Below are 27,072 nucleotides of genomic sequence, written 5' to 3' on the forward strand. Positions count from 1 at the left end.
CCCGACCTCTGAGAGATACTGAAAATATTGCTATAAATTGTAGCAACACCTCCCCCTTTACCTTTTGGATGCGGTTCATGTTTGTAACAGCAATCTTTGGGTGTAGACTCGTTTAAAGTAATGTAATCATCTGGCTTTAGATGATTACAATACGAACTCTAAGACTATGTGCCATATTTCTAGAGAGAAGAGCGGCACCAACCCAGGAGGGATGAACGCTGTCGCCTCTGGCTTGCTCAGTTGGGGACACTTAATTTCTAGCGATTATCGCCGATTTGATTGCACAGATACTATTTAAACTAAACTGAGCTAGACAATGACATCTCTGAATTCAATAATGATGCCTTTAACTGAAAATTGAGTGTTTAATCTTATCATTATACATTACTGACACTCTATCCCCCAATTTGATACTGTTAAGTGCTTTGACACAATCTGTATTGTTAAAAGCGCTATATAAATAAAGGTGACTTGACTTGACATGAACACCATCTCTTTTCAACAGGTTAGGTCTGCCCCAAAAATTCTTCCAATTGTCTATAAAGCCTATGTTATTTTGCGGGCACCACTTAGACATCCAGCCATTGAGTGACGACAGTCTGCTATGAATCTCATCGCCACGGTAAGCAGGGAGCGGACCAGAGCATATTACAGTGTCTGACATCATACTTGCAAGTTCACACACCTCTTTAACATTATTTTTAGTGATCTCCGACTGGCGAAGTCAAACATCATTAGCGCCGACGTGGATAACAATCTTACTGAATTTACGTTTAGCATTAGTCAACACTTTTAAATTTGCCAAGATGTCAGGCGCTCTGGCTCCTAGTAAACAATGGACTATGGTAGCTGGTATCTCTATTTTCACGTTCCGTACAATAGAATCGCCAATAACTTGAGCACTTTCATCAGGTTTCTCAGTGGGTGCTTCACTGAGTGGGGAGAACCTGTTTGATGTTTTGATCGGAACGGAAGAGTGGTGTTTTGACCCGCGACTAGGCCGCCTCACAGTCACCCAGTTGCCCTACTGCATGGGCTCAACCGAAACCAAACAATGTACAGGACTCCCTGAGCTAGTCGCATCCAAAGCAGTATCTACAGCCCTCACATTCTTACTATCCTCAACTAAAGTTTGGATGTGTCTCTAGTTCTAAAACCTTCTCTGTCAGCCTAACTATTTCCCTGCATTTATCACATGTGAATCCCTCGCTGCTGACAGAGACAGATAAACTGTACATGTGGCAAACAACAATAGCAGGAGAAGAAGCTTACTCACCATGATTGATAAATGATACCAACTTAACTTACCACTTACCACTGTTGTTTGACGAGCTTGTGAAAAACGGAGCGGGAAAAAAAAGAAAAAGAAAACAATAATAGGCGCGAATAGAAACACAAGTGGAACCGCGAGTGACCAGCTAACTGGCTAACAAGCTGCACTCACGGTTTTAAAAGCGAACGGTCAAATTAGTTAGATTAGTTTAAAAGATAATACCAGAAATATGGTGGGCATTAAGTTATATATTATCACTTTAGACAAAAGGGAGTGAAAGTAAGGTAGAGATTCAATAAAAAGCGAAGGTACACGGAGCTACAATCACAAACCTCTCAGCAGCACAACAGACTAAAGCAATGGAAAGGTATCACAAAGGATACATCAGTAGAGTGGGGCCCAAAGTGAGAACTCAGAGAAAGGGTAAAGTATTTTAGAAAGTGTGCAGAATGCTTAGCGTGCACACTTATCATGATATAAATTTTAGAAATTGCACAGAAGCTCAGTGTGTGCACTTGCCTTAAACATGGATTTTAGAATCACCATCGTTAAAGGGTTACTGAGGCTGATACAGGCCTAGGAACCACATGTGACTGTGACACACTCAAGCAGATACTTAGTTCAGCGGAAAGCCTACATGCTCAGAGCGCATGTGGATTGGAAATGGCATACCTCATAGAAAAACCCTCCAATTGAGGGGCGAATCACCAAATCAACCACAGTAGTCACAGGACAGGATTAGGCTCATACATAACTTGAAGAAGCGAAGCACCCAACTCTCAGAATGAGAAGGGGACACAGACGCTCAACTTGGGAGCAGTCTGCTCATAGATGACCCTCTAGTGTGAGGGGAGCACCAAAAGCTCAACCATAAGAGCAGCCTAAGGGGGAGGGCAGCGAAAGGCCTGACCCCCTGACATGGCTGCCCAATGGAGCTTCACAGAGTGGAGATCTCAAATCTCAGGATGAGAACGGAGGAGTGGAGAACTTGACTCACAGAACGAGAGGAGAACTCAATGCTCGTTTGGGAGTGGCATGCGCATAGGTGACCCTCTATGGAGAGGGGAGCACTGCTAGCTCAACCAAAAGCAGCCCACCAGGGAGGCAGAAGGTGGCCCAACAACCTGGTGTGGCTGCAAACCAGAGCTCCAGAGAGCGGAAACTCAGATCTCTGAATGGGAGAAGAACTCAAAGACACTCACAGAGTTCCCACTCTTTCACGAACACCAGATTGAAGGACTTTCAAGGACTTTTTAAAGCACTATTTATTTTATATCAAGCACCTATCAAATTCACACCCCAGTATATGTAGTGTCATGAAAGACCTTACAGTACTTAACATTTCACTTTGAATGTGTAGGTTTCATAAATTTAGACTGTTTTGAGCAGTCATGTTCAAAGGAATTTAGTGAAATCCATTGAAGTCAGCACTGGTAATATTCAAATACAATTTCTAAAATACTGATAAAATATGCATAAAACTGGGTTTGCTGTAGTTCTTTTACAAGATTTAAATTTGAAAGAATTTCTCAATTGTTTAATTAATAAAAAGTGGTTAAATGTTGTAATGACATGGTAAAACATGTTAACGTTAAACATTTGCACATTCTCTCAATAGAGACGTTACTCATTAATAAATAAACTGAAGTCAAAATTATTTTGTAAATCACTTTTTATTGCAAATCCCATTTTATCTTTGACCTAGAGGAATGCAGCTGCTCAAACATGCAGCTGCTCAAAACTTCTATATTTTTTTTGAAAATATTTCATGAACATTTTAAACCTTGTACATGTGCAAATGTACGTTCCTGCTGGTGTCGTTAATCTGGCAACCTGTGTGTCTGAGGTGCAGGGGCCAGGTGAAAAAAAACAGTCTCCAATATTTTGAATTTGGACTGCAATACCTAGTTCAACCGCTAGGTCAATCCTACATACAGCACCTTTGTAGGTGCTGTATGCGCAGGACAGTTTTCTTAAGGCCACTCCTGCTGAATTTCTGACCATTACCGCCCACTCCCGCAACGTGTGTCTCCTGCTCCCAGAAACATTCTAATATTGTATATAATTTTCGCACATCAGGGAGCCGCTATATGCGGGGTACTGAAATCGCATTTGAATGAGCTCTTGCTGTTTTCTGTGTAAAGTGAGCACATCTTACAGTGCGTGCAGAATTATTAGGCAATTATTATATTCTGATTATATATTTTAAGCACATTTTACCAATTCCAAACCACATAAATCTTAATAACTACTATTAATTTTATATTTAATCATTTATAAGTGATATATAATTGTCCATGAAGCTGGAAGTGAAAAACTTATATTCAGGTGTGCAGAATTATTAAAGGCAGTTTTTCTTTTACAGATGAAATGAGCCAAAAAAAAAAGATTTAACTCAGACTGAAAAGTCAAAATTATTAAATCCCCATGAGAAATATTCAAAATTAATGCAATACAGAAATTGCAAAGTTAAGACATGACCACTGGAGATCAAAATGCTCATTGGGTCAGCGGGGTCAGAAAAAAACAGGTGGAGAAGAAAAGACATGTTAACTGCAAAATAGTTAAAGGTGCTGTATGTAGGATTGACACCTAGCGGTTGAACTAGGTATTGCAGTCCAAATTCAAAATATTGGAGACTGTTTTTTTCACCTGGCCCCTCCTCCTCAGACATGACGCACACGCAGGTTGCCAGATTAACGAAAGGAACGAGCGCACATGCCGATGAATGAAATTAAATACGTTGTGTTTTCCGCCAACTGGCAACCCGCGGTGCCGAAATACAATTGGGTAAACTGGCAGTGGGCGGGTTTCACAAACCATAACAAACACAGACATTCCGGGCCGGAATGCACATTTTCAAAGGAGAATAACTGACTGTAGCATTGTTTTTCAGATAAACAAGTATGTTAACTTAGCATGTTTCTTAAATATCTGCAAACATATTATGGTATTTTTATGCTTTAGTAGAGTCAAAATCCTACATACAGCACCTTTAAGAATTAATGTGAAGAATTAGGTGTGAAACCATCAGGAACCATTTAGTCTCCAGCGCCACCATTTTCCAGAACTGCAAACTTCCTCGAGTCTCCAGAATTACAAGGTGTCAGGTTCTGGGAGACTTTGCTTAAAAATGGCCCTCACTTAATAAGAATAACATGCTGAAGTGTTGTGAAATACATGATTAATTTTTTTATAGGCTTCATGGTGGACAGATAAGTTGAAAGTGACTCTTGAAGGACCAGCACCACATCCTCTGGTACCACTGTTTGAAGAATTTATCTTCTAGAATCTGGCAGTAAGTTTTAGGAGCTCCTTTTTAGTCAATCTCTGCAAGACAGACTTTTCAGGATAGGAGATGGACTAAAAATGAACTCCCAAAACTTACTGCGACATTGGAGCTAAAGAGAAAATGTAGAACTTGAAAAACTGGAAAAACAGCTTAGTGAAAAACGTTTAAAGTTTAAAAGCAAATAGAAAGTCCTTTTTTCATTTTTTATTTCTTTTCTTTATAATTTTTGCAGATTTGCACATGTACAAGGTTTAAAATGTTCATGAAATATTTTCAAAAAAATATAGAAGTTTTGAGCAGCTGCATGTTTGAGCAGCTGCATTCCTCTAGGTCAAAGATAAAATGGGATTTGCAATAAAAAGTGAGTTACAAAATAATTTTGACTTCAGTTTATTTATTAATGAGTAACGTCTCTATTGAGAGAATGTGCAAATGTTTAACGTTAACATGTTTTACCATGTCATTACAACATTTAACCACTTTTTATTAATTAAACAATTATGTCTGTGTTTGTTATGGTTTGTGAAACCCGCCCACTGCCAGTTTACCCAATTGTATTTCGGCACCGCGGGTTGCCAGTTGGCGGAAAACACAACGTATTTAATTTCATTCATCGGCATGTGCGCTCGTTCCTTTCGTTAATCTGGCAACCTGCGTGTGCGTCAAGTCTGAGGAGGAGGGGCCAGGTGAAAAAAACAGTCTCCAATATTTTGAATTTGGACTGCAATACCTAGTTCAACCGCTAGGTGTCAATCCTACATACAGCACCTTTAACTATTTTGCAGTTAACATGTCTTTTCTTCTCCACCTGTTTTTTTCTGACCCCGCTGACCCAATGAGCATTTTGCTCTCCAGTGGTCATGTCTTAACTTTGCAATTTCTGTATTGCATTAATTTTGAATATTTCTCATGGGGATTTAATAATTTTTGACTTTTCAGTCTGAGTTAAATCTTTTTTTTTTTTTGGCTCATTTCATCTGTAAAAGAAAAACTGCCTTTAATAATTCTGCACACCTGAATATAAGTTTTTCACTTCCAGCTTCATGGACAATTATATATCACTTATAAATGATTAAATATAAAATTAATAGTAGTTATTAAGATTTATGTGGTTTGGAATTGGTAAAATGTGCTTAAAAATATATAATCAGAATATAATAATTGCCTAATAATTCTGCACGCACTGTAAGATGTGCTCACTTTACACAGAAAACAGCAAGAGCTCATTCAAATGCGATTTCAGTACCCCGCATATAGCGGCTCCCTGATGTGCGAAAATTATATACAATATTAGAATGTTTCTGGGAGCAGGAGACACACGTTGCGGGAGTGGGCGGTAATGGTCAGAAATTCAGCAGGAGCGGCCTTAAGAAAACTGTCCTGCGCATACAGCACCTACAAAGGTGCTGTATGTAGGATTGACCTAGGATTGACCTAGCAGTTGAACTAGGTATTGCAGTCCAAATTCAAAATATTGGAGACTGTTTTTTTCACCTGGCCCCTCCTCCTCAGACACACAGGTTGCCAGATTAACGACACCAACAGGAACGAGCGCACGTGCCGATGAATGAAATTAAATACGCTGTGTTTTCCGCCAACTGGCAACCCGCGGTGCCGAAATTCAATTGGGTAAACTGGCAGTGGGCGGGTTTCACAAACCATAATAAACACAGACATTCCGGGCCGGAATGCACATTTTCAAAGGAGAATAACTGACTGTAGCATTGTTTTTCAGATAAACAAGTATGTTAACTTACGCCGGTTTCACACCGCAAGCGGCAGCTTCGCGGCAGCGTCACGTCAGCCTAACTACAGCGTCACTGCAGCTGCAGACTCGCCAGAGTATTCACACTGGAAGCGTTTGTTCAGCGTCACAGCAGCGGCTCCAAAGCGACAACTATAAATTTGTTTTTAGAAGTTGGTCAGTTATAAACTTGAAAGTTTTGAAGTCTTGGGGATTAGCGTGTAAATGGTCAACAACAAAAACATCTCCTTTCATGTTGTTTCAGTCATACTCAAATATAGAAAGTGCTGTTTATACTGTTTTTTTTTTTATTTATTATTATTATTTTTTTTTTATAATATATACTTTTACCCATAATCTCCATTTCTTATAGAAGCTGTCAATAATGAATGAATAATGAATTTCTTATGTAGGCCTACTGTATATACTCCATTGTAAATTAAGATCCTGAGCAAGATGAATTGTTCCTTGTGAGTTTGATAAAATGCTTTAAGTTATAATTTGCTTATGGCAATTAAAAATGAAAAACAAGTTAAAATGGGTAAATCTTCTATAAATATTTTTGATTGTTCATTTTCTTTCCTGACATACTCCAATTCATCTTAAAACACACTAGACATGCTTATTCTGTGCATTTTAGCACGTTTTGTGTTAAATTTATTTTGTCCATCAAAAGTGTGCTGTCACTTTAATTGAGCGTGAGCGGCGCGGCAAAAATAGACTTGGGGCCGAAACCATCGCTGCAGCACTGCTCACGCGACGCTCCTGCTTGACGCTCATGCGCTGCTCCTGCTGCCGGTGTGAATGCGCTTATTTGTTAACATGGGCGCCAAAAAAAATATGCGCTGCTCATGCGCTGCTCACGCGCCGCTCACGCTTGCGGTGTGAAAAGCATGTTTCTTAAATATCTGCAAACATATTATGGTATTTTTATGCTTTAGTAGAGTCAAAATCCTACATACAGCACCTTTAAGAATTAATGTGAAGAATTAGGTGTGAAACCATCAGGAACCATTTAGTCTCCAGCGCCACCATTTTCCAGAACTGCAACCTTCCTTGAGTCTCCAGAATTACAAGGTGTCAGGTTCTCAGAGACTTTGCTTAAAAATGGCCCTCACTTAATAAGAATAACATGCTGAAGTGTTGTGAAATACATGATTAATTTTTTTATAGGCTTCATGGTGGACAGATAAGTTGAAAGTGACTCTTGAAGGACCAGCACCACATCCTCTGGTACCACTGTTTGAAGAATTTATCTTCTAGAATCTGGCAGTAAGTTTTAGGAGCTCCTTTTTAGTCAATCTCTGCAAGACAGACTTTTCAGGATAGGAGATGGACTAAAAATGAACTCCCAAAACTTACTGCGACATTGGAGCTACAGAGAAAATGTAGAACTTGAAAAACTGGAAAAACAGCTTAGTGAAAAACGTTTAAAGTTTAAAAGCAAATAGACAGTCCTTTTTTCTTTTCTTTATAATTTTTGCAGATTTGCACATGTACAAGGTTTAAAATGTTCATGAAATATTTTCAAAAAAATATAGAAGTTTTGAGCAGCTGCATGTTTGAGCAGCTGCATTCCTCTAGGTCAAAGATAAAATGGGATTTGCAATAAAAAGTGAGTTACAAAATAATTTTGACTTCAGTTTATTTATTAATGAGTAACGTCTCTATTGAGAGAATGTGCAAATGTTTAACGTTAACATGTTTTACCATGTCATTACAACATTTAACCACTTTTTATTAATTAAACAATTGAGAAATTCTTTCAAATTTAAATCTTGTAAAAGAACTACAGCAAACCCAGTTTTATGCATGTTTTATCAGTATTTTAGAAATTGTATTTGAATATTACCAGTGCTGACTTCAATGGATTTCACTAAATTCCTTTGAACATGACTGCTCAAAACAGTCTAAATTTATGAAACCTACACATTCAAAGTGAAATGTTAAGTACTGTAAGGTCTTTCATGACACTACATATACTGGGGTGTGAATTTGATAGGTGCTTGATATAAAATAAATAGTGCTTTAAAAAGTCCTTGAAAGTCCTTCAATCTGGTGTTCGTGAAAGAGTGGGAACTCTGTGAGTGTCTTTGAGTTCTTCTCCCATTCAGAGATCTGAGTTTCCGCTCTCTGGAGCTCTGGTTTGCAGCCACACCAGGTTGTTGGGCCACCTTCTGCCTCCCTGGTGGGCTGCTTTTGGTTGAGCTAGCAGTGCTCCCCTCTCCATAGAGGGTCACCTATGCGCATGCCACTCCCAAACGAGCATTGAGTTCTCCTCTCGTTCTGTGAGTCAAGTTCTCCACTCCTCCGTTCTCATCCTGAGATTTGAGATCTCCACTCTGTGAAGCTCCATTGGGCAGCCATGTCAGGGGGTCAGGCCTTTCGCTGCCCTCCCCCTTAGGCTGCTCTTATGGTTGAGCTTTTGGCGCTCCCCTCACACTAGAGGGTCATCTATGAGCAGACTGCTCCCAAGTTGAGCGTCTGTGTCCCCTTCTCATTCTGAGAGTTGAGTTCTTCGCTCCCCAGAGCTCTGGTGAGGCAGCAATACCAGGTTGTTAGGCCCTTTTCTGCCTCCCTGATAGGCTGCTCTTGTGGTTGAGCTTTTGGCGCTCCCCTCACACTAGAGGGTAATCTATGAGCAGACTGCTCCCAAGTTGAGCGTCTGTGTCCCCTTCTCATTCTGAGAGTTGGTTGCTTCGCTTCTTCAAGTTATGTATGAGCCTAATCCTGTCCTATGATTACTGTGGTTGATTTGGTGATTCGCCCCTCAATTGGAGGGTTTTTCTATGAGGTATGTCATTTCCGCTGAACTAAGTAACTGCTTGAGTGTGTCACAGTCACATGGGGTTCCTAGGCCTGTCTCAGCCTCAGTAACCCCTTAACGATGGTGATTCTAAAATCCATGTTTATGGTAAGTGCACACACTGAGCTTCTGTGCAATTTCTAAAATTTATATCATGGTAAGTGTGCACGCTAAGCATTCTGCACACTTTCTAAAATACTTTACCCTTTCTCTGAGTTCTCACTTTCGGCCCCACTCTACTGATGTATCCTTTGTGATACCTTTCCTAAGCAGGGTGTTTGCTACCAAGGATCTGTTGCCTCAGTTCCTTTTGAGCAAGCTCTTGAGAGACCTGGTGGTAGCCCCTGGGTGACAGGCCAGGCCCGGCCATATCCCCTTAAAGGAATCTCTTTGTTTCTGATTACAAGCCTTTGAACTCTGCCCTGGGTTCAGGCTTCCTCAAAGCCCAGCCCTTAACAGGTAACAGCTCAGACCTTTGGCCGAAGGGATTAGTGTCACTGACAGCTGTCAAGGCGTCCTAGGGGCAACACCCATAACCTTGGACTGTAACACAGCAAATACATAAAATAAAAGCAATAATTCAACTACAATGCAGTAAAAAAGTGGAAGGGCAAGGAAGGGGTTACACTCTGAAACATCAAGAGTGCAAAACAGGCACATCCACTCACACACACATACACACGCACACATACACAAATATACACATTCAAATGAATTGGTATGGTTATAACCAAATAGCCATAACAACTCAGAAAATTGAAATAAGAGGTTGAAATCAGATCAGACCCAGAAGGATTAAGCTCTGATAAAACATTCCTGTTAATTTTTGTTACTTTTTATAGAATTTTAAGGTAACACTTTATTTTAAGGTGTCATAATACAGAGTAATTACCTAATTAAGTACTTCGTAGTAGCCGTTGTACTTACATGAAACAAAATGTACTTATTGTGTAACTAAGTTATGGAACAACCTGTAATTACAGTTTGTAATTATGTAGATGTAATAGGCAGCTACTGTTACACATATGTAACAGACTAGAGCCCTGCATTTCGGCCCGGGCTTTTACGGGCCCCGACTTTTTTACGTTCCTAGGGCCGGGCCTCGGGCCAATTTTCACATCCTAGTTCAGACGCGGGCTGGGCCTCGGGCCTGTTTTAGGCTTCTCCTTATTTTTATATTTTAGACATCCATCAATTAGTGATGGAAAAAAATAGCCACGCTAGTGGAAACAACACGAGACCGTGACGCGACCGAGAGCGGCTCGACGGTGTTTAGTGTCCCGCAGCCGCAGCAGCAGCAGCGAGTGCCGTCAGTGCAGCTGAAGAGTTATGCGTTCAAATACACGCAATAAAGCTTGCCGTAAAGCCCCAGCAAAAGCTAATTATCGTGAATGTGTTCGGGGGAAATAGTAAGGAGATATTTGAATTATTTACTAATAAACTAGTGTTTTCTGTGTCAGTGTCACAAAGATGAAGATGATGATCCTGACTCGCCATCTCCTCATTAGACGCGCCTTTGGAGAGAATTGCATCTTCGCGGATTATGATTATAATGAAAGAGTTTTTGTTTTCGATTTGATTTATTCCATTAAGTAGTAATTTAAATCTTTCTATAGATATATTTATCATGTCTGTGACTTTCGGTTCATTTTTGTGAAGCGCTCCTGTTCAAGACAAGACGGCAGAAAGCGCATCGTTTTCTTTATTTTATAAAAGCATGACGTTTTGTTGATATTGTAAGTGCACACAAATAAAAGTAGACCCTTTACAGTTCCGAATGATGTATTACTCATCTCAATTACCTTTATGAGCCAGAATTATTTTAAGTTGTTTCCATTGAAAAAAATGCAAGTGATTGTGCTGGTGCCTCCAAGTCCTGCGCTTTAGCTTCCACTCTCCGCACAAACTATTGGATGCGGCGCACATTTATCTAGGTTTAATGTTTAAACATTGTTATATGCTTGAACTGTTTCAGTATATCTATAGATTTTATTTTAGGCAAGTCGTGATGATTTGAGAAGGCTAAATTCATCAAATATAAGCTATGATCAGCCTGCCGGTCTGCCGCTGGCCGCTTGGTCGTTACCTTACGGAAAAACTTATTTAATGAACAAAAAATGCTCCAAACATTTTTCTAAATGAACTTAATAAAAAAAATAAATAAATAAACGAAATATAAATCACTTTGCCATTACAAAAAAGGGGGGAAAGACGGGCTCGGGTCAGACTCGGGCCGGTAATTCTGATAAGCTGTCGGACATGGGCCGGGCTAGGGCCTGAGCGTCTCGGGCCAGGGCCGGGCTAGAGCCTAAATTTGAGGCCCGTGCAGGGCTCTATAACAGACTGTGTCTGTTACACAGCTACTTGTACACTTAAGTACAATCTTGATACACTTTATTTTAAGTAGCTTATGCCTGTTTAATATTAGGTAATTGCAATGCCAATCAGTGATCAGCTGAGTTTACACATCACGTTTTGGTAACGGTATGGTTCGCTTGGAACCTCGGCCGAGGTACTAAAAAAAGTAACAGGTACTGTACCCAGTGGAAAACCCCCCAAAAGTGAACCGTACTGTGCCGTACCATGCAGTGGAAAAGCGCCAAAAGGTGCAGCTGGATAAGGTGTACAACATAGATACACGTGAAGTACACTTAAGTACAATCTTGATACACTATTTTAAGTAGCTTATGTTTGTGTAATATTATGTAATTGTAATGTAATTAGAAATGTATTACATGTATTTAAGCTGTGTACTGGTGGGTTAAATCAAACTAAGGTGCAGCTGGATAAGTTGTACAGTATAGATACAAATGAAGTACACTCAAGTACAATCTTGATACACTTTATTTTAAGTAGCTTATGTCTGTGTACTTACATTTATAATTACGTTGTATAAAGTCTGCAACACACATGTAACAATTGTTTGGTTACATAAGTAGTTGTGTAACAGACTCGGTCTCTTACATATGTGTAAAAGTAGCTGCCTATTACATCTACATAATTACAAACTGTAAGTACAGGTTGCTCCATAACTTAGTTACATGGTAAATACATTTCGTTTCATGTACAGTCGTGGTCAGAATTATTGGAACCCTTGGTAAATATAATCAAAGAAGGCTCTGAAAATAAACCTGCATTATTAATCCTTTTGATTTTTTTATTTAAAAACAAAAAAAACAAACAAAAATCACAAAAATCTAACCTTTCATTGAACTAAAACAATTGAAAATGGGGGAAAATCTCATTATGAAATACAAATACACGTTGGACACAATTATTGGTACCCCTAGAAATTCTCATGAGTAAAATATCTCTGAAGTATATTCCCATTCATATTTACAATTTTGAGCACTCCAGGGGGATTATGAACATGAAATTATCCAGCCATGGCTTCCTGTTTCACAGAAATATAAATAGGAGGGAAAACAAAGTCCAAATTCCCTTAATCATCCATCACAACAAGAAAAAACAAAGAATATATTTCTGATGTGCAGCAAACGATAATTGAGCTTCACAAATTAGTGAAGTGGCTTTAAGAAAAGAGCTAGAGCAGTGAAAATTATAATTTCCACCATCAGGGCAATAACTAAAGAATTTGCAATCAACAGAAAATTGTATGAATCTGCCTGGAAGAGGACATGTGTCTATATCGTCCTACTGCACGGTGAGGAGGAGAATTTGAGTGGCCAAAGACTCTTCAAGGACCACAGCTGGGGTCAGAAAACCTTAAAAAAAAAAAATTGGCAAACAGCCCCTACATCACCACATGTTGTTTGGGAGGGTTTCAAGAAAAATTCTCCTCACTCATCCAAAAACTTTCTCCAGCATATTCAGTTGTCAGACACGACTGGAACTGGAACAGCAAACACTCAAGATGGGTTTGGTGCACACAGGGATAAAAAAGTACCCCATGTGTACAATGAAATATACTGCTGTAGTTTTAATGTTGTATATATATATTTCTGCTTGAGGTACTGGACATCTTATTTAGATACATGGCATCATGGATTCTATCAAATACCAACAGATAAAAAATCAACAAGTGACTGACTCTGTTAGAAATCTTATAATGGGCCATGTTTGGATCTTCCAATTGGACAATAATCCAAACACAAACCTCAAAAACAACACAAAAATGGGTCACTGGACACAAAACCAAGCTTCTGCTGTGGCCATTCCAGTCCTCTGACCTGAACCCTGTAGAAAATGAGAGAGGTGAACTGAAGCACCGTCATGGAGCTGTGAATCTGAAGGATCTGGAGAGATTCTGGATGAAGGAATGGTCTCTGATCTCTTGTCAGGTGTTCTCTAACCTCATCAGGCATTATAGGAGAAAATTTAGAGCTGTTAAACTGGCAAATGGAGGTTTCAAAAGGTATTGAATAAAAGGGTGCCGTTCATTGTGGCCAATTTGTATTAGAGCAAAACATTTATTTCATAATGATATTTCCTCCCATTTTAAATTATTATTCTCCAATGAAAGGTTAGATTTTTGTGAATTGTTTTGAATAAAAGATCAAAAGGATCAACAATGCAGATTAATTTTCACAGCCTTCTTTGATCATATTTAGCAAGGGTGCCAATAATTCTGACCACGACTGTAAGTACTACGGCTACTACTAAATACTTAACTAGGTAATTGCTCTGTATTATGGACACCTTAAAATAAAGTGGTACCAATTTTTATATTTTGTGTAACAAAATGCTTTCTCTGTGTTCAGGTTTGACTGTAGTAATAATAATTCAAAAACTGACGCTTTAAATCAACATTTCAAACCAAAAAAAATCTAAACCTTTACAAAACGTTGTCTTTGAAAATGTCTAAGTATATATCCAAACCCACAACTTAATAAAATAAGTATTTATGTCTAAAAACGGTCCCACTTTATATTAGGTGGCCTTAACTACTATGTACTTACATTTAAATTAATCATTTGGTACAATGCACTTATTGTGTACATACTTGTTCTTACATTGTACTTATATTAATAACACCTTTATATAATAACATATGTAATTAATTTCTGTAATTACATTTATAATTACACTGTTGACCCATCCCTTACACCTTAACCCACTCTTAAACCTACCCATACCACTTAACCTGTCCCTAACCTTACCCATATCCCACCTCAATAGCAGCAGAAGTGTTTTGCAATACAATATGAACACAATAAGTACATTGTACTTATTTTTGATGAAAGTACATAGTAGTTAAGGCCACCTAATATAAAGTGTGACCCTAAAAACAATTAGAGAATTTATAGGCCTTTTATATAGAGCTATGTGGGAATCTATGGGCTAAACCATGGAATTGCAGATTTTTTTCTAATTTTACGCCCATCAGATGGCACTAATCTGTCTTAAAAAATTGGATTTTAAAGGCATTGGCTCTATTTTAACATGAAATACTGCCATAATTGAAAAGTAATAGAAAATAATTTTAGGTGTCTTCACTTTTGACCGTGAAGATCACAAGTGTGACTCCCAAATAAGGAGCACCAGAGGGTTAATACTGTGCTCGCGCCAGTAATGATGTCATAGGCTGTCGCCAGCCAATGTTATTGTCATGTATAGATGCATGCTTCAGACAATATAAGGAATTATAAACAACAGGAAATTACTGACAGGGAAAAGATTTCCTGTCAGGTCCTTTCCATGCTCTGACCATCAACTGCGAACCACGGGCAATTGGCAGACAATTCTCACCGCAACACACAGCATGCATTCACTTTTACTTTACTTTTTCTAAGCAGAACACACACACATGCTCTTGAGTGGATGTCTCAAGCATAAATCAGGCTTATGAGATAACTTACCTTGGCGTCCAGTTTTTGTTTCATATAAGCCCCATTAGTAGCAGTCAGAATGTTGTTAAGTGTAATGAACACATATCCATGGAGGTCAAAAGATAAATCTGTACTGTGAAAATCAGATGAAGGCAAATTAATTGAAGATAGATAAAAAAAAGTAAATAATATAATTCATAATTATACCAAAGACTATACCCAAGACATGTCACTTGTATAGTTTTGAATGGGGAAAAATGCAATGCTTAATGTAGGCGCTTTATCGCAGGAAGTCCCACCTTCTGAATAAAATAACCAATCAAGGGCTGGGCGATATAGCTAAAAAATTTATCAACGATATATACATTGTAAGATCTTGCTAATTACCTATAAGGCCCTGAATGGTTTGGCACCTCAGTATTTGAGTGAGCTCTTATCGCATTATAGTCCTTCACGTCCGCTGCGATCTCAAAAAACCATTTGATAATACCTAGAATATCAAAATCAACTGCGGGCGGGAGATCGTTTTCCTATTTAGCACCCAAACTCTGGAACAATCTACCTAACACTGTTCAGGAAGCAGACACACTCTGTCAGTTTAAATCTAGATTAAAGACCCATCTCTTTAACCTGGCTTACACATAATACACTATCGCATTTCTATTATTCAAATCCGTTAAAGGATTGTTAGGCTGCATTAATTAGGTCAACCGGAAACGGGAACACTTCCCAAAACACCCGATGTACTTGTTACATCGTTAGAAGAATGGCATCTATGCTAACATTAGTCTGTTTCTTTCTTATTCTGAGGTCACCGTAGCCACCAGATCCAGACTGTATCCAGATCAGATGGTGGATCAGCACCTAGAGATGACCTCTACAGCCCTGAACGTCAGCAGAGACCAGGACAACTAGATGAGCCTCAGAGACTGATCCCCAGTGAAGACCCTGTCTCCTAGACGGCCATTGGGACAAGACCACAGGAACCAGATGAGTCCTCTGTACAATCTGCACAACTGCTGATTTTGTCTGGCCAGAGGAGAATGACACTACTTCGACACACTATTTCCCCGTCTAAATACTGTAAAGCTGCTTTGACACAATTTGCATTGTTAAAAGCGCTATACAAATAATAGTGACTTGACTTGACTATAAAGTTTCATATCGTTCGGCATTGATAATTATTAAAAAATTTTTTTTTACCTTTTTTAAAGCAAAGAGCAATAGAAAAAAAAAATCTTTAAATTAAACCACTGTTTTTTTTAATTTACCCAATTTAAGACAAACAACAAATCTTTTATGTTTTGATTTCAGTTATTTCAAAGGTCCGGCCAACAATAGCAAAAGAACCAAAACACACTGACCAAGCAAACAAATGCAGTAAACAAGAAGATAAAAACAACAAATTTCCATGTTTTTGCTACAAAATTACGTTTTTTTTTTATTTTTACAAAAGTACACTCTTTCTGCTGCTCTCTCTCCTTTACAAACACACACACACACACACACACAGTCATGTGAAAAAGTTAGGACACCCTATTGAATTCCGTGGTTTTCCATATCAGGACATAATAAAAAAAATTATCTGGTCCTTGGCAGGTCGATACGATGCATCGATGCCACGCGTAAAATATAGATATCTGTAGTATAAATAGGCACCTTTATTTTGGCGCTGTCCACATTTTCACATAATATCTGTCTATGCATTACCGCCAATGCATGCATACCCGTTCAAACTCACGTATCAGGACTCGATACAAGGACTTCCCGAAGGCACAAGGTGAGCATAAAAGTCGCACGCCATATGTGAGAAGTTTTCTGCGCACACATCTGAAGCGCCTGAAGTGTCTACACCGCGCGAATACTGAATTGAGCTCTCTTCCACTTTTTTTGTGCATTAATGAATAAATACAGACAAAATTACATCAAAATGCGCGTTTTGGTGTTAAAATGAACATCCTTCCTCGCGTTCATTTCTATTCATCTATGATTCCTCTACCCCCACCTGCTGGCTATTGGAAAAAACTTGATTCAGTGATCTCTCAATATATTTGGAATGGTAAATGCCCCCGAATTAAATTATCTACTTTACAGCGTAACACATCAGATGGTGGCTGGTCCTTTCCAAATTTTTAATTATACGCTGACTCCTTTACTCTTTGTGCACTGTCAGCCTGGTTTAAACCAAATGTGTCAACCTCATGTTGGGACATTGAAGAATCTCTTGTTTCTCCTCACAATGTAGAGCATTTGGTTTTTGCTGGTGTCTCACTTAGACAATGTAAACTTCGTTTTGGCCCTATCATAACACATTTTATTTCTACTTGGAGAACGGTGTCCAGGAAGATAGGTGTCCTTTTTCATGCATCTTCGCATTAGGTCTGCGCTTCGCGCATATGGAGTTCCCTGGGATGCACAATTGCCTGTACATCCCTTGCGAAAAGTAATCCTTCCCAATGATAATTTTGTTATTTCTGCTTCAATTATTTACTCTTTTCTCCTCAAACAATCATACAAAACATTATACATAACAACTATCTGGTCTAAGGATATCAGTCGTGACTTACAAACTTTATTTTCTGATAAAATTTGATCAAATCACATCATCCTCAAAAAACCCAAATCATCAGATGATCCATTGGAAATTACTACATAGACTCTATCTGTCCCCTTTAAAATGTTTCTATATGCATGTGTCACCTTCCCCAAATTGCAGTTTATGTCCACAGGGGGCGGTACATATTTACATTTTTTTGGGAATGCTCTGCACTTTCTCCTTTCTGGACTCAGCTTGCTCATGACATATCATTCCTATTAGAAAAGGATGTAGTTTTGACTCCAGATCTTTTCTTCTTAAATTATTTTTCTGAATTGGCTCTGTCTCCGCAACAGAGAAACTTACTTTTAGCTGCGATTACTGCTGCAAAGAAAATGTTAGTCAGTTGCTGGGTTCCTCCCCATTCAGTGACCAGACGTGTATGGGGCTTATCTTTGCTGGACATTGTTTCTATGGAACTATCTACAGCTCATATTCATGGGGCAAAGACAAAAACTTTGAAGACCTGGAGTGCCACTTTTGACATTGTTAAATCTTTTGTTTATTCTTTTTGATGTACAATTTATTTATTTATTTTTAATTTTTTTCTCTTGTGATTGAAATATTACACTTTGTACTTTTCTCCACTGCAATATTTTGTATTTTCCTCAGCACAGTGTGCCTAGTGGGTTGGTGGGTGGGGGTATGACTGCAGTCTAGATTGGAATTGGTGTGTTATGTTTTGTGCTATCCTGAACTGACTGCCAATAAAATAATTGTTCACACACACACACACACAAAAAAAGGAATCTATGCTTTCGTTCTTGAAGTGAAAGCAAACTAATAATAAATCTAATGCTGTCAAAGAAAAATACAAGTGCTTACTACTCCTGACTAAATAACTTTTGTAACATCAAAAATGATTAATCTATATTTAACTTATACATTGAAGACTACGCAGTTATTTTACATTTGAGTATTACATTTCTGTAGTGTATCTGAAAATTTATTAGACTGAGCTGAAAAACCTGAAAAGCACCGTTTATTGAACTTGTACTGTATCTTTGTTCTATTGTATTTATTTTCTGCTATTGCTTGTAATTTGGTTATCTGTAGAAAATATTTTTTGGACTGAGCCCATAGTAGCAGCCAGAATAGATTTTTAAATAGTTTATTTTCTTAACCATTTAAAAAAAAAAAAAAGAAAAAAGAAAAAAAGTGTAGGCCTATTTTTTTTTGTGAATGTCCCAATTGAGGTACAGGATGTGAACATTTCAGATAAATGTTCATGTTATATATTTTGGTTGCATTTGTGAGTTAAAACAGCATTTAAATAGGTATATAATATCACTAAATTGCATTTAAATAAGTATATAATATCATATATATTGTTACGAATCCGGTTCGTGGCCTACCGTCTGATTGCCACCAGAGGTCACCCTTCCATCATATTGACTCTCACACTACACAGACTGTTTCACATTACCTTGCACTACAATTCCCATCAGCCATTGCACTGATCACACTGATCTCACACCCTACATAAACCATGGACTTCCTCTTCCTCTTTGCGCAGTATTGTATAGCGTTTATCACTCTCAAAGCGATAGCTACTCTACGGAGCCCAGTTTGTTGTCATAGTCTTGCCTTGCCTGTTTTTCTCGTGTTTTGATTCTAGCCCGTGTTTCCTGGATTAACCCCTTGCCTTGCCGTTCGGACACTGTTTGCACCTCTCTTGGATTATAGCTCGTGTACCTGGATTATCTCTCTGCCTTGCTCCATTGGATATTGTTCGCCGATCGAAGACCCACACTTGCCCTAGGACTACTCTTTGTCTTGTCCCTGCCATTCCTGTTTGCCGTTGTTTGACCCTGCCTGTGATTCGACTATGTTTATTAATAAAAGTTTGCACTTGTCTCCACATATATATATATATTTATAAATAAATAAACCACAAAAAATAAAATAATAATAATTATAAATTGTATGTACATGTGTGCTATAGACAAAACAGAATAGAAATAGAATTAAAAAATAAGAAATAAAATGTAGGGTGATGAATTAATACGGTTATTGCACATTTTTATTGCACAGTGGGAGAACATTTAACATTTTCCTCAGCTGGCGAAGGAAGTACAACCTTTGTTGGGCCTTTTTAGCAATGGAGTCTATGTGAGTGCCCCACTTCAGATCCTGAGAGATGATGTTGCCCAGGAACCTGAATGTCTCCACTGCAGCCACAGTGCTGTCCATGATGGTGAGTGGGGGGAGTGCAGGAGGGTTCCTACTGAAGTTCACTATCATCTCCACAGGTTGTTATAACTGCACCAGACAGCCAGCTCTTTAACCTCCTGTCTGTAGGCAGACTCGTCACCGTCCTGAATGAGGCCAATGACTGTAGTGTCGTCCGCAAACTTCAGGAGCTTGACAGAGGGGTCTTTAGTTGTGCAGTCGTTTGTGTACAGGGAGAAGAGGAGGGGGTAGAGGACGCAACCCTGAGGGGCACCAGTGCTGATGGTGCAGGTGTTGGGTGTGAATTTATCAGTTCTCACTAGCTGTTGCTTATCTGTCAGAAAACTGGTGATCCACTGACAGATAGAGCTAGGGACAGAGAGCTGGGTTAGTTTAGTCTGGAGGAGTGTAGGGATGATGGTGTTGAAAGCGGAGCTAAGGTTCACAAACAGGATCCTCACATAAGTCCTTGGTCTGTCCAGATGTTGCAGGATGAATTGCAGTCCCATGTTGACTGCATCATCCATGGACCTGTTTGCTCGGTAACAAACTGCAGGGGGTCCAGTAAGGGTCCAGTGATATCCTTCAGATAAGCCAACACCAACCTCTCAAAAGACTTCATGACCACAGACGTTAAAGCGACAGGTCTGTAGTCATTAAGTCCTATTATCTTGGGTTTCTTTGGGACGGGGATGATGGTGGAGCGTTTGAAGCAGGCAGGGACTTCGCACAGCTCCAATGATCTGTTGAAATATCTGTGAGAAGATGGGGGCCAGCTGGTCAGCACAGGTTTTCAGACAGGCCGGTGTCACACCGTCTGGGCCTGGTGCCTTTTTTCTTTTGTTCTTTCTGAAGACCTGACACACATCATTTTCACCGATCTGAAGTGCAGGTGTGGGGGAGAGGGGGGTTGCTGGAGGTGTTAATGGTTGTGTGGAGAGATGATCAGAGCGGGTGTAGGGTGTTAGACTGGGAGTTTCAAATCTATAGTAAAACTCATTCAGGTCTTCAGCAAGTTGTTGATTGGCCGCAGTGCTGGGGGATGATGTCTTGTAGTTGGTGATGGCTTTCAGACCTTTCCACACCGATACAGGTCATTGGCAGAAAATTGGTGTTCTAGCTTTTTAGTGTAGTTCCTCTTAGCCACTCTAATCTCCTTATTCAGTGTGTTTCTGGCCTAATTGTACAAGACTCTGTCCCCCCTTCCTGTAGCCATCCTCTTTGGCCTGACGGAGATGTCTGAGTTTTGCTGTGAACCATGGCTTGTCATTGTTGAATGTTAAATGAGTACTGTTAGGGATGCATATATCCTCACAGTAACTGATATATGAAGTTAAAGTCTCTGTGAGCTCGTCCAGATCACCACGTCGTCGTTGGTGGCAGCTTCAAAAACACTCCAATCAGTGAGATCAAAACAGGCTTGTAATGCCCGTTCTGTTTCGTTAGTCCGTCTCTTTGCCATCTTTACTGCAGATTTAAGTTTTTGCCTGTAAGTCAGTATAAGATGAACCAGGCAGTGGTCATAGAGTCCTAGAGCTGCTCTGGGGACGGAGCGATACGCATCCTTTATTGTGATGCAACAGCATGTTACATATCCCACCAGAGACAGTAATATATTGGATATTACTGTCTCTGGTGGGACATGTAACATGCTGTCTGTAGTTTGGCAGTTCACGGGAGAGATTTGCTTTATTAAAGTCCCCGAGAATGATAACACCAGAGTTCAGGTGTTGTTGTGCATTATTCAGATTTTAAAATAGGGATTAAAAAAAAAAAAAAAACACTGGGTGGATTTTTATAATTATAGGATGGATGTGTACACACACTTTCAACACAAATTTATGTTCAAACAACTTGTAAAGTGAATTTTGCATCCGATGACCCCTTTAAGCCTTGCCTGTGAAACTGGGGGATAGTCATTTAAATGATTGTTATAAAAACTTGTTTATATTCTACACAAATGTATAGGCAAATGTATTTATAATTTTGGTGATATGATTAGATGGCTTTGGTAAATGTCACGTAACTGACACATTCTTCACAGGCGGTTCTACTGATGATTTCCCTGGTATAAAACCGCTTATAGGCACAGAAATAATGTGTGATTGTAAATTGTACTTTATTTTTCAACATATCCTCAGATGTACATTCATGTTATAACTTGTATTAAAGTGAAGAATTGTTCATTTAACTTGTGCTCCGTGCTGCCGATCTATCACAGACTACATTAGACTTTGGGAACTTTAATTTTTTCCAAATTTGTTAATAAAAAATGCCTTTAATTCAAGGACACAGAATTTAGTAGGGACACAACTGAAATGTTCCTAGCAATAATTTTGATCAATTAAAATATATTTATATGTAACCACTGTCGTCATTATACCACGGACATTACCTGAGATGTTAAAGTCCACATGAAATCAAAATTTACAATATTTATTTTGATAGCGCTAGTCTTAAGGTCAACAATTAATCTGTGAAAGTTAATCCTCTGAAAAAAAGTAGTGTTATTTGGTAATCTTTAATCAAAATCTGATAATTTGCTTCAGGCATGCCTTCTCTGATGATGTCAGTTTGACGGCTTGGGCAGAATATGCTTAACCACACCCCTCCGACCATTAGTTTGCTGTGAGTGAGAGATGAGGAGGAGCGCAAATATAAAACCCTGCCCTCTACTCAATATTCCGTTTCAGCTGGAAATACGCCGCCACACACAAAAATAAAAAACAAAACAAAAAAAACAAGAGCACCCTTAATTGAAACTGTAATAATAACATATTTGGCAAACTCTTCTGTGCATATTTGCATTTGCGCTCTGGAGAGCATCAGATGTTCTTATTTACAATGTTTGTAGCGTTGAGCAATGTAGCTAATCACAGACACGTCCATTGAACCGATGAACTGAAATGAGTGACAGGCTCAGTGCATTTGAAATTAGAAAGGGAGCACTCTTTGCACACATACTAGACTATCTGTAATGCATTCAGAATTTGAATTAAAGGTTTTTTTTTTTATCATGATGCTAAGTGGAACAATGTCCCCTCACTAAAGTTCAGCTATAGTTTAGTTTTTCTATATAAATGCTAAAATGAATCTCAGACATGAACATATTTGCTTTGCTTAATCCATTCATGTACAAATTAATTCTAAAAAGAAATTAATTTGTACATGAAAAGTTTAAGCAAAGCAAATAATATGTTCACGTCTGAGATTCATTTTGGCATTTATCTCTCTTATTCCCAGTCAGCAAACAAATTTGGCCCAGATTTGGCATGCATCTGGCACAGCTGGCATTCATCCGGCACTGGCATACAGCATGTGGGCCAAACATGGCCCGGGTTTGGCAGAGATGGTACCGGGTTTAAGACGGCACACAAGACATGGGCCAGATGTCAAATGTAGTATTTGGCCCAGATGTCAAATATATATATGTGGGCCACATAAGTATTGCCGATCTTGACCCACATTTAAAATCCATTTAAAATATTTTTGAGTAAAATGCCAATGTTTTCCCATACAGAAAGGTAATATATTCACATATATGTGAAACACTGTTAAATATATTTTGAAAATGCATAACATAAAGCTCATGTTTTGTGTGCTATTATGTGTTTACTTGTATGCAAAATTATATTCATGCCTCATATGATATTATATAATATATGATATTATATAGTATATTATAGAATAGTATATTCTGTTGTTTTGTGTGTGTGTATATATATATATATATATATATATATATATATATATACACACACACACATATACATATATACATACATACATTCATCTGCCATTCATCCGGCACTGGCATACAGCATGTGGGCCAAACATGGCCCAGGTTTGGCAGAGATGGTACCGGGTTTAAGACGGCACACAAGACATGGGCCAGATGTCAAATGTAGATATGTGGGCCACATACAGTAAGTATTGCCAATCTTGACCCACATTTAAAATCTTTTTGACTAAAATCCCAATGTTTTCCCATACAGAAAGGTAATATATTCACATATCTGTGAAACACTGTTAAATATATTGAAATACATTTTTAAAATATATTTTTAAAATGCATAACATAAAGCTCATATTGTGTGTTTAATTGTTTACATGTGAAATTATATTCATGCCTCATATGATATTATATGATATGATATTATATGTTATATTATAGAATAGTATATCCTGTTGTTTTATTTATATACAACTGACTTCAAACAATGTTTTGCATTCACTGCTTTCATATTCTCATTCAATTTACAGTTTGATGTAGGCCTACTAAACAATACATGATGAAGTTTCAGGACATTTTATTTGACTTTTATGTACTATTTATGTAAATACATAACTTTGATGTGTTTTAGGCCATGTTGGCCAATCAGAAGCCTGAAAAAGTTTCCAGTAGGCGGAGATAACAGCGCAGGCTCCGACGTCACAAGCCAAAAATCTTCACCCTGGCAGGAGTTTTCAAAATGTTCGGTTTCAGTGACCTGGTGCAGCGTTTGCGTGAGGACGAACGGCCAAACCGCATAGAAAAAGCTGCGGTTTTGAAAATAACCGCGTTCGTGTGGACAGAGCCAATGAGCGCGCGTTGAGCATTCAAATTGCATTTAAACTGGAGCGGAGGAGCTTACCGTGGTAACGGTGTCAACTCACTCAGCTGACAAGTAGCGAGAGGCTGTCTCTCTGTTGTTTTAACTGCTTTCAGGTAAGTTTAGTCCCTAAAGTTACACAAATAATACATACAACCGTTCCTGACACTTTCTTACATGTAATTGACACGTTTCTGTTGAATCTTTACTTTACAGGAGTGGTTTAGTGTCTTCAAAAAGACTGTTAGCTAGCATCAGAGACTAACAATTAGAGGTAAGCTAACTTATAGATTTGAGCTCTTATTAATGAACGTTTGAGTTTTTAAGCACCTTTTATGTGTAGATGAGCGGCTTTGATAGTTTTGTAAATGTTTTGCTGATACTTTGTCAATAGATAAATGGAAGTCACTATAAGCTAATTAATTTAACCTAAAAGTCTGCACTGTGGGGTCAATCGGTGACGTCACTTACATGAACAAATATTGATAAATTGTACTGTGATATCAGGAGCGTCAGAAAAAAATACCTAAAACAGGGGAAGTTACAAGAAAATTTGTAATGGGAGCTGCTGACAGAGATGCAGGAAACAGGTGATCTGAGAAATCTTATTAAATAACTTTATATGAATTTTTCACTATATATTTCAATTATATCATCATGCATCTGTAAAACCTAAAAATATGAATTCTGGTATCTTAAGATTTTTTGTATGTTTTGTATATTATTATTATTATTATTATTATTGCATTTCACCTCTGCTGTAGTTTGTTTATTTCTAATAATCCTGACATTATATACTACATTTTGTTGGCTATGTGACATATTGTTCCTATTCTTCCATGCTGATGGCAGCACGCAGAGCTGGAGCGGATCTTCTGTCGAAGAACATCTCCAAAGCGCCATGAACCATCTGACTAGTAAGTAAAACCTCACACATTCAAAAGTTTATCAAATATTCAAAATATTCAAAATAAAAAATAAAATATTTCCCAGACAGCAAGCAGTGTCGGCCCAGATCTGGCCCACATCTGGCCCGCATGGATTTCACGAGGGCCGGATCTGGGCCAACACTATGTTGCTGTCTGGGTTCCTGTATGTCCTACAAGGCCATCTTGTTTAACTCTGTTCTGAGAACACTTCATACACAACAACCTACAGAGGGGTCAATCATAATTCAAAAAAAGACAGATGATAATAAAAAAGTTCTTTGAAATTAAAATTAACAATGGTAAGACGGAACCAGAGTACTATGAATGCACCTCTCTTCAAACTGTAACGGTCTGTATGTATATTATTTTTTTAACTTTAAATGAAGTGAAGTTTTTGTTCAAACAGACTTTGTTGCTTGTGGAAATCTCACGCGAGCCTGAAAGATACTTAAAATATTATTTGCACTCTTGAAAACTGTTCACCAAAGACTAAATTTCAGTCCAGCAGAATTTTCTGCAAACTTCACCATTGAGGCCAAAATGAGCATTGTGAATGTAAGAGCCTCAAACTACATTGTTTGTTTGAATTGTATTTCAGGGCAGTTCGTGAAGACTGATAACCTGGACAGAAGTCAGTTCAAGATCCAGCCTCCACACCAGACTTCTCACTCACAAGGATTGCTGTCTACTAGATATTATGTGTACTCTTCAGACTTAGGTTCATGCAGATATTATTCAAGGACATGAACACTTGAATATTGCAAAAATAGAGAAACTACCTTATTCAAGAATTTTGGGTTAATTGCGTGAACATTAAACAAATATATATTTCTTTTAGTGTTTTTTGTTTTGTTTTCCAAAGCACCTAAGAGCCAATTCACACTGCCATACTCCAACAGGGTGAACACACTGACAAAGCAAAACAAATAAGCATGTTTTTGTAATAGTTTTTTGTAGTTTTTGTGAAAGTGTGAACTGACCATAATGCTGTATGTTAGGTGTGAGATTCATTCAACTTGGTTTGCAGATTAAACATGATTAAATATTTGTTCAGAATATTGTTGTTGTTGTTGTGACTATTCATCTGGGAGGGGTGTGTATCAAGTGGCTTGGTTATGGTTTTGTTGAGGCTGACATGTGGAACTCATCTGGTCTAGCATATAGGACCAGAATAGGGCCAGCTATGGTCATACAGGTATGGTCCCACATAGCAATTTTGCTCTGGGCCAGCTCTGGCCCACACAATCAGCTTTTGCTTGGCCCACATACCGCAATGAATTACGGTCCTAGTGTGGACCAGGTCTGGTAATTAACTTGGCTGAGACTTGGGCCAGTTATGGCCCATGTGTGGTCCTTGTCTGGAATCCAGACTTGGTACACACTAGGACCATAAGTCATTGCGGTATGTGGGCCAAGCAAAAGCTGATTGTGTGGGCCAGAGAAAAATTGCTATGTGGGTTATATATATATATATATATATATATTGTGATGAGTCGGCTGCCTCCCCCCTTATTATCATCACCACCCCGTCCCTTATTCGCCGCCCTTCACAAGGCTCCCGACGGGAGTGGGTGTGTGAGAGAGGAGGGGCGCTGAATTTGCTAGGGCTGGCAGCGTGTGATGAGGCACATCTGAACTGAGTGGAGCCTCATCACCGCTGCTGTTTAAATGCTGAGCGCGCCTCTCCTCGAGAGACCGGTCTCTTCCCCCGTGCATACACGCTGGTGTCCTCGTGGGTCCAGAAAGGGAGCGTAGAGGGACTTCCGCACCATCAGAGATGTGAGCTGCCGAACCTGTGGTCCGGACGAAAGCCGCACCCGTGTTACGGCCGTCGGGCCAGGATGCCGGGCCGAACAAGTCCCGCTGAATGCCGTGGACC

At 38.8% G+C, this 27,072-nt stretch overlaps 1 protein-coding gene across 2 annotated transcripts in view; it reads right to left on the reverse strand.

The window, feature by feature from the left end:
* Positions 1 to 27,072, reverse strand: part of slc35d1b (solute carrier family 35 member D1b) — an 80,942-nt gene that overhangs the window by 13,928 nt on the left and 39,942 nt on the right. For both annotated transcript variants that reach the window (XM_058755212.1, XM_058755218.1), the window contains exon 7: positions 14,935 to 15,037. In XM_058755212.1, coding sequence (XP_058611195.1) covers positions 14,935 to 15,037 — 103 coding nt within the window. The remainder of the gene's footprint in view (positions 1 to 14,934; positions 15,038 to 27,072) is intronic.

The sequence above is a fragment of the Onychostoma macrolepis genome, chromosome 02, assembly GCF_012432095.1.
Source record: "Onychostoma macrolepis isolate SWU-2019 chromosome 02, ASM1243209v1, whole genome shotgun sequence".
NCBI classification, from domain to species: domain Eukaryota; kingdom Metazoa; phylum Chordata; class Actinopteri; order Cypriniformes; family Cyprinidae; genus Onychostoma; species Onychostoma macrolepis.